The 13354-nt window shown below is 37.0% G+C and overlaps 1 protein-coding gene across 5 annotated transcripts in view; it reads right to left on the bottom strand.

Moving 5' to 3' along the window:
* STAG1 (STAG1 cohesin complex component) overlaps positions 1–13354 on the bottom strand; it is a 174395-nt gene that overhangs the window by 94549 nt on the left and 66492 nt on the right. For all 5 annotated transcript variants that reach the window (XM_065073078.1, XM_065073076.1, XM_065073077.1 and 2 more), the window contains one exon: positions 10384–10480. In XM_065073078.1, coding sequence (XP_064929150.1) covers positions 10384–10480 — 97 coding nt within the window. The remainder of the gene's footprint in view (positions 1–10383; positions 10481–13354) is intronic.

A 13354-nucleotide genomic window follows, 5' to 3' on the forward strand; every position in this document is an offset into this window, starting at 1 on the left:
AAAATTGAGAAAGCTCAACATATAACTTGTTTCTCAACAGTGGATGTCCGGGATTTACTGAGGAGTATTGGACAGGAAAATGTTGAAAAATATATACCTATGTAAACTTAATAATACTAGAGAAACAAAACTTGACATAAGTGATAAAGCAGCAAATACTGCAACGAGTGCTGAAAGAGAAACAGCAATAAATAGAGGATGAAATACAAGAGGGAAGAGTTTGAGTACATTAATTAACACAAAGATAGTAGACTCAAGAGGAAAAATTAATCAAGTACCACTAAGGAAAAAGGAAAGAAGAAAACACAGAGGAACACTGCAAGTAAGGCAAGTTTAATCTGGAAAACGGCTTAAATCCTTATTTACAATCCCCTCTCAGATTGTTTTGGATTCTCTACCTTACAAATTTTAAAATCAGAATTAGCTGAAATGGTGTGCTTTGCTCAAATTAAAAATGGCCCTGTAAATACATCAAATATTATCATGCCACTAATACTGTTCTTTGCAGATATCCAAATGCAAAACACCACTTATGCAGCCACAGAATAATGCAGCCACCTCATGCATCTGGTTGTGTCTTGCTGGAAAAGTCTTTGAAGTCAGAAAATACAAAGCAATACTTTGGTAAAATAAAATATTTTAACATAATTGACAGCAAATGTTGTGTTTTGTAAAGAACATTTAGTTTTCTCAATATTTCGTAACAAGCCACTCAGAATTATTCCCCTGAAGCACCTTATGCAATCTTTCCTTTTAAGATTTCTCACTGCTCCTTCTCCCTCACTATCAGTTTAAGGTGTCTGGAGGTCTTAATATCAGGATGTCTTTACTATAATACGCTCACACTTTAAAGCTTAATCATAATGCTGAATTTTCTGTATAGTACCCACTTTTTGGCAGAAGTACATTCTCAGCTGTAACTCCATGTCAACATAGGCTCTGTCTAGTCATTCCTTCGTTGTCCTTCCTACATGAAACTTTCCTTTAAGTCCACAGTAAAAACACCGAAGTGTTATGCTATGGATCAACTGCTTGATAGAAATATTCAAAAACTGAGGGATAATTTAAATTAATGGCCTCATTCAGCAGTGTATTCTGGCTTTATCGTTCCGCAGCAGCTTAAAGCAGCCCCACAACATACTCCTCAGGTGAAATGAGTATACTGCTCTGTTGGTTGTTGAAGCAAAGCTAAACCACTGGGATGTACGCCTGTCTGCCCCTCTCTTCTCCTGCTTCCTAAGCTCTGCTGTGCAGATGTGCCTTCACAGAACATACCTCATCTAATTTTTAAAATCCATAATTTCTTCCTTTTGCATTATACTTACCTGCATTTGAAAGTACAAGTTTAACTCTTCAACACACTACAGATGTTTCAGTTTCCCCTTCTTGAATTTTCCCTATGAGATCTCATGCATGTCATTATTTTTTTTTCTAGGATACTTATTACTTTTTTTGCTGTTATTATTAAAAAGAAACACATAGAGGATTGCCCATTTTCAAACTGCTGGTCACCTTACATTGCTTCCACGAGATCAAAAGCTTAAGATACTCAAGGGTTAAATGCATTTTTCAGAACAGTGCAATATCTCCCTGTGTTTCTAATCAGAATGAAGTGCAAGCTTTGCTCAACACGACCAGGCAGAGAGGAACAGTTACCATGGGGTGCAGATGCTCACGGTTCCCAACAGCAGCCTGTTGCCTGGTCTTCCTTCAGAGTCCAAGGAAACATTAGCCACTTAGTAACATCAATTCCGTGTGTATTTCCCTGGCAGAAAGCTAGGGGATATCCATCTGTGCATGTTAAAGCTACATCTAAGCCCTGCAGTTTACCTCTAACTTGTCCCACATTTTCACAGCTCAGTATTAAACCTGGCCCATGATACTACTCTTGATTTTATAACCTACCACAATCAAAGCAAAAAAAAACAACAATGCAAGTAAGGTCAACTATTAATACTGTATGCTACAATAAATACACTCCACAATTAAAAGAGTGCACCATCCTATTATGCATCACATTATACTGTACCATACTATTATGCATTACATTATACTGTACTATACTATCACTCTAGTACGCAATCAACATCAATTAACTTATTTGCTGTGAATATGTTAAAATTCTTCCTCCTTCCCCAACCTTTGATTATTTTCTCCCTAAAATATATTAAACACTTCTGTAATCACTGAGTTAAGTTTACTAAACTAAAAACCACTGTCAAAACTAAATTCAACTTTAATTTTATATCCAAATTAAGGAAGTAAAAGAAACAATTATGGCATTATATACATAATGTGCAAAGTAGCACTACAAAGTAATCCCTGGCCTTAGCTTTCCTAGTTGCCTCCCTATACCCTCTGACAACAGCCTTATATTTTCCCCAAGTGGCCAGCCCCTCCTTCCATGATCTATAAACTTTCCTCTTCCACTTGAGCATACCCAGCAGCTCCCTGTTTAACCATGCAGGTCTCCTGACTCCCTTGACTTCCTACGTGCCAAGATGCTCTGATCTTGTGCCCCGTAGAAGCAGTCCCTGAACACTAACCAACTATCTTGGGCCACTTTACCTTCAAGCAGCCTTGCTGATGGGATTTCCCCTAGCAATTGCCTGAAAAGGCCAAAGTTTGCCTTGCTGAAATCCAGGGTTGCAATTCTGCTTGCTATCCTGCTCCTGTCACATGAGATCCTGAACTCCACCACCTCATGGTCGCTGCAACCAAAGGCAGCCCTCAACCTCTACCGCTTCAACCAGACCCTCCTTGTTAGTGAGGATGAGGTCCAGCAGTGCACCTCTTGGAAAGTAATTACTGAAGTGTGTACTAGCATTGCACTTAAATAAATCTATGCTTTCCTTAATGCAAAAGAAAGAATTGTTATTACAGTCTTTGCTAAGAGAAATGTCATTCTTGGAATTTAATTCCTGCCATTGGTCTGGAAAACGTCTGACTCAACCTTCAGCAGAATTTGCATCTTTGGAAACACTAGAGACATGAGGAGCCTTTGTATTTGCAATCCAATAAGAAAGTACTAAAAGCTAGTGATGTCTGATTGCTTTTCATAATTAGTTCCTGTCTTCACAGAAAGTACCATCTATGTCACCTAAAAAACCCACAGCAATGCACCTAACACATAAGTAGAGACACTCACATACAGGAATAATTTGTTCACAAGTCTTAGAATAATAGTGTCAAAAAATTCAAACTAGTATTTTTTCTTATCTGCTTAGTACAGAGGTGTCCCTTCTGTAACACATTTGTATTATACAGAAAACAAACTAAGCCTAAAACAAGAGGAAAAAAGTTGTCGCATCATCAGAGAGAGACTTCTCAACCAGGAACTTTGTAGTCACATAAGTAGCAGCATTTTCCAGGTCACTATGTATGTAATTAAATGAATACAGTGGAAAACAAGCAGTAATATTCAAAAGCCAATCTCCAATGAGCAGTGCCAAAAATAATATTAGAAGCTATGATTTTACTAAGTCCTGTGACTTTGCTCCTGTCTTACAAGGAGTGTTTTCATTTTCGGCAGAGATTTGAACATATTACACAGAACCAGCAGTGCAGAACCTGCTCTTAGACTATAATTTCAAAGGTAATTTGCCTTTCCTTACATTATACGTTTGCTCTAAAATATTTTAATATCACAAGTTCTTGTCAATTGATTCAATACATTTCTTTTCAATGATTTAAAAGTTTATATTAATTCGTGTTAATAAATTAGTTAATAGCTGATTTTAAGCCATTTTAATTTTGGTCTGCTGTCACACTTGAAACATGAATAGTTCAATATAGTCATATATATGTTTGCTTAAATTACTGTTGCTCCTGTTACCAATTCCTAGGGTGAAACCTCGGACTGAATTCAGACCTCAACATGGCAGGTATTTCATTCAGACCAGTGCATGTTTCATTCATGTCTCCTGTACTGAAAGGTCAGGAAATTCTGCCTTTTTCCTACCCCCCTAGTTTCTGAAAGTAGTAGGATGCACCTTCTGGGAAAAAGATACCATTAATTCACAAGTGGCTAGCAAATATGATCTCCTATTTAATATCCTTTTTTATACTTCCGGGCTTTAATATTTTTAAGGCTTCCCATCCCCAGAAGAGTCAGGAAGAAGCAAAGCTTAAAAGAACAAAAATAATTTTGCAGCTATTTTTCCCATAGCCAAATAAACTTTGAAGAGCTACGGCTAGAAAAAAAATAGTAAGGAAGAAAGAGTACACGAGATGATAAGTACAGACACCATTCAGCAGCAAACAGGAAGATATACTGAAAACCTTCTCGGTTTAAAAACCATATACACAATGAAACTAAAGCTTTAATTTCAAGAATGTCAACAACCAACCATTTGTACTTTTTCACAAAAACTGGGTTTTGATGTAACCACATTCATTGTCAACCACATTAATTGTTAACCTTATCTATCTTCTTTTAAATAACTGAACCAATGAAACGTTTAATGCATGTCTACTAACCTGATTTATCTCCCACACAAGCAGTTAATCATTTGCATCTTATTTTCAGTTTGGATTTTATAAGCTTTCACTTCAAGACAAATACACTGTAAAAATTACCTCAAGGCTCAAAACCACCAGGTACAAAGTTCAGATCTGGTTTATCTACACCACCCATTAAAACTAAAATTAAGTCATTTCCATCTTCCAGTCTTACCATTTTTGAATGTGGTTAACAGAATGTTTTCAACTGCCTCATATAGTTATTGAGGTGTATTTATCTCTGTTTACTATGCATACAAAATATTTTAGAAATCTTTGACATTACTATGACTTAAATCATGTCTAAGCAAGCATCAACTTTTAAAATATGTATTAATGCTTTACTTTGCAACTTCTCCCCTATATTTACACACTAAGAACAGATTCTGTTGAAGAAACTGTGAGAAAGCCAATTTTCTACCCTTAATAAAAATACAAACTCCAATGCAACAAATAACATTATTTTCTAATTTGTTCAAACTACCAAATGTTTATGATATCAACTGCATAATAATACAGGAATAACTGAAGAGATAAAGCTTTTTAGCACATGGCAAAGACAGTGGCATGTCTCACTAACAGTTCGCAGTTCCTCAGGAAAGGACCATTTGCAGGAAATGCTATTTATCAAGCAGATTTCTTTCCATGCTCAGTAACATCCATCTGTACAGGGCAATATTATTACAGTGATCACAATACAAACTGTCTACAAATAAATTAAAACAGACCAATTTTATTTTTTTTTTTTTTAAACCATTACTCTATCTACAATGCTATACCCTCTATTAAAGTATTATTAATCAGAGTAAATAACACTATTTCCTGGCTAATCTACTTTCTGAAATCCTGTCCAACAGCAAAGCAAGCAGTTGCTTCTTTGTTTCTTCTGCCAGACTCTACAATGGCCACTTTATGGTACATTTTCCCGGTTTTAGCCTTCAATTTCCTTTGGCAAAACAGAAATCTATTAGCTTGCCCTTAATTAAGAGAACAGATCATTAATAAAAATCAAAAAGAGCATGCATCCTTCATTCAAGCAAGCGAACTCCCAGCTCCTCCACCTGTTGACTCAGTTTGCACCATTCAATCATAGAATTTTTCTGAGGACCTTACTAGAAATGGTGAGGAACAACTAGAGATTCTGGGCTCCAGCTGGGAGTGTGGATCCCAAGTGTCTGATTCCCAAGGAAAAAAATGCATAAAAATGTCCCACTTTAAGCACCGGGCAAAAAGTTCATATACAGACTTCCTGCTTTCTCGCAACTGAAAAAAACCCAATCCTAAACAGCAGCAGCAATCAAGGTTGACAGGTTTGAATATCTGCCTATTAACATTTGATCCCACACAAGAACCTAAAAAGAAGATTTTGAGGGGAAAAAATTAGATATCAGAAACACTATATAAAGGAAATTCACCTGCCTCCTTCACCTAAGAACAACTTCAGTGTGCCAAATCACAAAACTACTTAAATGAAGAGCCCAGAGAAGGCTACAACACTGCTAAGAATTTAACAATAAGGGAGTTTCACCAGTTTTGTTCCATCAGTATCTGGTGTCTCAGAGCTGTCTGATAGAGGGACGGTAGGAGCGAAAGCTCAAACCACTTCTGACAATCTGCTTAAGAATTTATATGTTTCTGCCTTACCTATCAGAAAACAAATGAGAGGGAAAGGACAGAAAGAACGGGAATGATTTCACTATATTCCTGAAAGCAGTCAAGTGGTTCTCCTCTTCAACTACATGAGAGATTTTTTTTTTTCCCCTGCACAAGAAAGCTTTTCTTACATAAACTCGATGGGCTGGTCTGTCCTTCACAACTTAAGAGGCTGTTTCAACCACTAATTGCTTCTAGTTAGGAAAAAAATATATTTATTCCACAAGCATGGCTCTCTGCCTGTAAAATGCAGAAAGGTCAGAGTGCTTGTGGGGTTTTCTGTTTGTTTTATATCAATAACAGAAGGCAAAAGCAGACAGCAACGCAGATACGCAAGTCAGCTTGAAATCCATGGAGCTACAGAAATGGAAACAGCCTGGTTGTCATAGCAGCGGAGCATGATACCTGAGCTAATTATTCAGTCTGAGAGGAAGAGCTAATTAGCCCAGATGCACCATCACACTGACACAGTTATAATCCTTCTGGGACCTGGGCACGCACATTGCTGATGAGACATTTCAGCCTGCAACCAGCTCAGAGATCTCAGCAATACTGTGCTGTGCTTTAAGCGTTCAAAAAAAGAGAAAAAATAAAAAGGCAAAAGTATGTTCCTACAAAGAAGAAAGTGATGGAAAAGAGCTCTCAAAAAACCCAGAAATCTCTGAACACTAATCTGCAACTCTTCTGCAAGAGAGGAGGATGCCTGTATCCACAATGCTACAGACCAAACTACAACACTGGAAATGGTAATCCCACTAGGACAGATACACTTCCACCCCAGTTACTTGAAAAAATGGTTTCTCATTGACAACCTGAACTCAAAAAGCTCCCTGTTATCTAAAAATCGCAAAACCCTAAATTAAGTTCCTGACAGAGAAGTAGGAAGATAAATACAACATTTGCATTACAAACTGTGAATACCATGGAAAATAAATACCCACTACCAACAAACAAACCTCTTTTTTCAAGGGCTGGCAACAGCATTCATTTGCTGTTTTTACCAGGAAGAAATAGTATTTTAAAACTAACTTTTTCATCTTTCTACTGTACTATCTGCTACAAGGTCCTCCCTGTAGAAGAAGCAATGCATTTTAAAAGGGTAGGAAACAAAAAGTGAATAGGTGAATTCATTCTTCTAGCACAGAAATACAATGTAACATCATATAGAAGACAAACTGTGAAAGGCAGAGATTTTTGTTGGTATTCAGGAATAAAAAAATAGCAGGATAGAGGAAAAATTCTTTAAGAAACTATTTTCACTTATTTGTAATCAAAATCAGCAAAGGCAACAAGCATACAGACTGAGCAGGCAAACTAGTGGATAGATGGCATGAACAGTGATCTTAACTCCCATGCAAATCTAATTACTGAACCAAGATGCTTTTGGTAGATCAACAGGACAAACTTCTAATTCATACCAAATGATCCTTTAAACACCCAGAAAGATTACTGAAACTAAATCCCTCATGTTTTAATGGACATTATTGTATGAACAAGAACACATTATGCAGAAAGTAATTGATGAAATAGATACTCAGAAGAATTGACAAAGGACAGACGTACTTGAATATTTGGCTTATATTTATTCAATTTTAAGATGCACATATCTCTTAAGCTTGCCTGCAAAACTAAGCAATTTTACATTTTTTTAGTATTATTAACTTACAAACCATGCCTGGTTATTCATATTTACAAGAGATCACTTCTCATTTCAGGAACCTCTCTAAGCAGATCTGGAGGATACTAAGAGGTTCGTTCAAGCATATACACTGCCCAAGAGAATGGGATAAATATATAAAAATCAATGTTTCTCTAAACAGAAAGCTATTTTTGTCAGAGTCAATACTGTTGCTAAATGAAACAGCTTGGTGACTAAATTATTTCTCATTCAAGACAAAAAATGGGCACATGTCTCCACCTGCTTAAATCTTCAAAAAGAGATGTCAAGCTAAGTGTATTTTACATATATTTAGATATCAAATAACTCCAAGCACTGTCAAAATGGCAGATATATTAGCCTAGCATCAAAGTTTCCTGAGGAACCTCCTCCCACGCTAGTGGTCCTCCTCCCTTCAAGTTTATGATCCCAAAGTTAGACATAATATCAATAACCATTTAGATCCAATGTTGGGAAAGAAAGCTGGAGAATCCGGGACAGTGTTAGTGGAGCAAACTGAAAATAAGAAAATTAAGAAATATTAAGTAAGATAAAGCAACCATGGAGATTCACAAGGAGCTGTTATTTATCAGAAATGGAAACAAACAAGAATGTCAACAAAATCTTTAAGGGTAAATGAAAATGTCACAATAGAGCAAATTACCTTCCCATGAAAAAGAAACTTGGGTTTCCTCACAAAATACAGAACATCCCCTGATTTCCATACCTCATTTCCACCAAGAACAGTGTGGTATGCATTTTACCCTAAGTGGACTAGCAATAAAATCCACTTCTGATAAAGTTTTTAGTTATTCTAGAAAACAGGCATGTTACTGAAAATTGGAAAGAACAGAACTGTTTGCCAGGATTTTAACCCTGTTTACAGTTGTTACTGTACCCACTACAAAAATTCCAACAGAAATAAATCCTCCAAACACAGTATAAACTCAGAGGATTAGTAACTTTTGCTTTCTTTCTCCTATCTTTGCTGTTCAGGACCGGAAGGCCACTAAGGCAAGCTCAGTAGAGATATCCCTGAGGGTACAAAGCGAAGTAATGAAAATGGTAGAAAGTCTTCATTAAAAAAAAAAAAAGTAAATGACATCAACTACTTGAAAAGCTGCTGCTTCACAGCCAATAACAGAAAGCTTTTCTGGGTAGCAATTGCTTCAGCAGCATATGGCTGACAGTGGGCATGCAGCCTGTATCAGTTGCTAACAAGAGGTTTAAGCAATATGAATCTTCCAAGTCTGTCAGCATACTGCTTTCTCTAACAAGGAGAAGGAAAAGAAGTTAGAAACCAACAGGGGAATGAATATCTTTATGACACGCCTCCACCTAAAGCTTACATCAACAAGAATAATAACATATGGCCAAGGATCCCTTTGGTTTAATGCTGCCCAAATTCTCAGAAAGGAGCTTGTGGTGTTGGTTGGTTGGTTGGTTTTGTATTTTTCAGAATACAACTACTTTCACATGAGCTGCCAAACAAGTCTTAAAACACATTTCAGGGAACCTGTGTGAAGAGCACAAACATTGGCACAGACTGGCAATCTAAACCCTAAGCTTCAGCCCTTTCACAGAATGCCTCCAGAGTTTCAGTCTTTCCTATCACCCACAAAATAAGTTTACTTCCTTAAGCTAAGAAAAAGGGTTGCTGAAGCTGCCAACGGCTCATATTTCTTTTGTTCGATGCTTTTAACTGTACTTGGGACTTCACCTTATACTTAAGAAGAAAAGGGACTTATACCCTGATGGTTTGATGTCTAAAGGTATATGCCAGTATTCATCACAAAATGAAGAAAAAGAATTTCTGAACTGTGAGTTATTTTCTACCGAAAGCAAATTAGAGGAAACATCAGGAAAGAGTAAATCATTTGGTTCTGGGCACTACATAGAGAGTAGAGCTCTGTCTTTCTTTTCAAGGCTGAGTTAAGTGAAAAAAGACAGCACATGAAAAATTCATTAGAAGGTACAGTATGGCAACAGAATGCTAGAAAGACTGACTGCCGCATGCAGGCTGCTTAAACAAGGCATGAAAGGCAGGCCACTTGCTGCTGACTTGATGAAGTATTACAGAGGCAGAAATAAGGTGGGTGCTTCATTCAGAAAAAAAATCTTTCTTGCTAATCGAAGCCAATGGGAGCCCGACTGCTTTCTCTTCAGTTTAAAAAAAACCATCATTTTCCTAGAAAGAAAGAAAAATCAAAGTTAAGGCATAGCTACACCTACTAATTCTTGTAATTAAAAAAAGGGTAAGAAACAGAAAGGGGAAGATACGCCTACCTTGATTAACAGTTCTTTTGTCTCCTTTTGCTGATGAGCAGAATGTCTTTGTGAGGGTTTGTACACTTTAGGACGATGACAGGAAAGTAAGAAATAGAAAGGGTAGGCCCTTGACAAACAAGCTTTAAATAAAATCATTCTTGAATGTAGACAACATTTCTATATAAACCATGCATATGAGGAATACCAATCCATGTGTCTCCCACACCTTTACCAGCATTTGCACTAATACACGTTTGTATAACTGTCAGATTTACTCTATACAACTTGTTTCCAACATTCTGTACCTCGACATCCTGAACACTGGATAAAGAAGTTGATTAAATCCAGAAGTGCTATGTCCCTGTCTTGTTTATATGATTCAATCCAGTCGTCCACCACAGACTGTCAAGAGAAAAAGAATACTTATCAGAGACTCTTAAAAAGTATTTTATTAAAGGCAAATTACTTATTCTTTTCAGAATATAATCTTATAACTGAGCATTTATCTTGCATAATTATACATGCATACAAATTCAGAAATTTATACACCTTCTCTCAGGGTGGAGACAGAACAAATATTGTCAGAGAATAGAACTATAGGCATTGTTTTATGGTATGATAATTGTATAAACACAGGTTCAAATTGAAATTACTGTAATTCCTTAAAACTCTGCTTGCAGTATTTATTCAGTTTCAAAATTGCGTTGAAAAAACAAACACTGTGATTCTGTTTGGAAATATCAATGTACATGCCCAGAAAACTGATAAGTACAAACACTTTGGGATAAAAACTGAACTTATACTGCATAGTGAACAATTCTGTATTTATAAAGGCCAAAACAGTGTATCAGTCATTCAGAAAAATTGTGCATAGTTTGGGAAGACAGAATGCAATGAGGAACACTTTGTCAATGAAAACAATACAGGCAAGTTGGTGTTTGGGAGTCACTAAACCACCTGAATCACAATATATGGAGCTGAATCACAGCTGCAAACTGCTCTCAAAACTATAAGTAGCCAGGAGATATTTTTATAATCACTGATATGCAGGCATAGCATGCAGCCATTATTATGAATAATAGCAGAGAGGACAGAAAGCACACAGGTGTCAAAAACGTTTGTCATTTGTCATGTATTAATCTCTGGGGACAGAAAATGTGCCTCTAGCTTGATGAGAAAGGGCACTAAATCAATTTTGCCAGTCAACATAAAAGTGCAATCACAGCATCAGAAAGAGTTAATGGCAGATATACATCAGCTGAAAGGAATGCAGTGACAAAGCCTATAGCTGCTTCCCATAGACACTTCACCCTACAGTTCTGACTACAGAACCCTATTAGAGCTGCGCATATCCACAAGTTTTAAAAACTCAGATGTAGGTAAATGAAGCAATGAGGAGAAAGCAACAGAATAACTATGGGAATGCTTATAAACTGTCCTAGAAAAGCAAGAGGTTTGTGTGAGGTCTTCTTCAGTGTTCTTAATGCTTAAGGAATAAAAACATGGCTTCCTGTCATGTCACTGAAATACAGTTTTCCAAGTTCCCCAGTCACATCAACAATGGAGGTAAGGAACTGTGTTATGTTTAGTGTAAACAAATACTATGTTTTGCTTACTTTATAAAATAAGATCTTTGCTGTTCCATACACGTGGCAGCATCCATTAAGAGAAGCTTGATTATGCTACAAGAGCACAACTTGCAAAAGGGTTTTTTTCATTTGGGGAGTCCAGGTTTACAATGAACATCTATAAAATTTATTTTGAAATTCTAAATACACACATACCACCACCACTTCTGTGCAACCAGCTTCCAACCTTGCTGAAAAATAATTAATAGGAAAGACAAAATCCAATCAATTCGACCGCTTAGAAAAATTTTGCCTATTTCTAAATTGGTAGATATAAGGATAGGATCTTGAAATATTCTTCTGCAGTTTCTAGTTTATCGAAGTACAAACTGCCCTGACTGCCAGTGGGACCTGAGCAAAAGTATGAGAAAAGGGAGGGAGCAAGAAAACAGTTCTGTATGTGCTAGAGACATACACAACTCCATGGACTGAGCCCAAACCCTCCACATTTAACAGAGATCACTATACTCTTTCTTAACCCAAGACAGGATGAGACCAGCAGTATTATCACGTTACTCAACAACGAACATCAATCTCTAAACATTACATCTGCCAGGAAACTACGTTCTTTCAGGTTTTGCTCATCAATACCAACACATAAATGCACAGTAGAAGCAGTGATCTTACAAAGAGGTACATGTGCTACTTAGAAGAAATTTAAAAGAAACTCTTAGCCTCAAACTAATCCTTACACTAGTTGAGGAACCATGAGGCAGCAGCACAAAACCAGTAATCCAGAATGTTTCACTGTTATTTCAGCACAAATTCAGACCTGTTCCTGTAAGTATCAGTCATTTCAAATCAACCAGCACACAAAATCAAATGTAAAAATTATTTACTAAACCAAATATTGACAAAGCTTAACAACTAGACTGCTGGTGTACTATCAACTTAAAACATTTGTTTGAGCAGCTATAATAGCACAGATATCAGAACAACATGCAATTGCCAGCAGCTCTTACTTTCACTGAAGAAAACAGCATCTGTGCTGGGTCAGACCAGACCTGCCCAACAGGGCTTATACATGTAGGGCATAAGAGCATAAGAGTAGGGCAAGAATATACTGATACCTCCGAGTTACCCTCCCAGATCCTTAAGACCATACCGTACTTCTTTTCTCATGAATGTGTCTGCCTGAACCAGTTTTATACCTATATCATCTTGCAGCAATGAGTCTCAAGGGTTAATTATGCACTGCAAAAAAAGAATAATTGTTTTGTTTTAAACTTGCCAGTTGCAAGATCTATTTGATACCACCTAGTTCTTATGGAAGAAGATAAAAAACCCTCAAGCCCATGTTTCCATCTGGTCACCTCTCTTCAAGCAGAATATTACTCTGTGTTATGGGGCTTGCACAGAAAAGATTTCCATATCTTTATCTTTGCTCACTCCTGTCACACATCCCAAAACAGTTTCTGAAGTTTACTATATTCCTCTAAGAGCCTGGGAAATCTCAGATGTTTTATTATCACTCAGATTTTTCCTGAGTGTTAATAACTAGCTCGCCAGCATCTGTGCACTGTCCACAGCCTCGTTTCACATAAAACATCCCCTGTAGAAGCAAGGCTGGCCTGAGAAATTCCTTCTCATTTTCCTCTTAGTCCTGTTTCTTCCTACAACATACTGCCCCTTCAGCTATACCACTGCA

This window comes from Columba livia, chromosome 9 (assembly GCF_036013475.1).
Source record: "Columba livia isolate bColLiv1 breed racing homer chromosome 9, bColLiv1.pat.W.v2, whole genome shotgun sequence".
Classification (NCBI taxonomy): Eukaryota; Metazoa; Chordata; class Aves; order Columbiformes; family Columbidae; genus Columba; species Columba livia.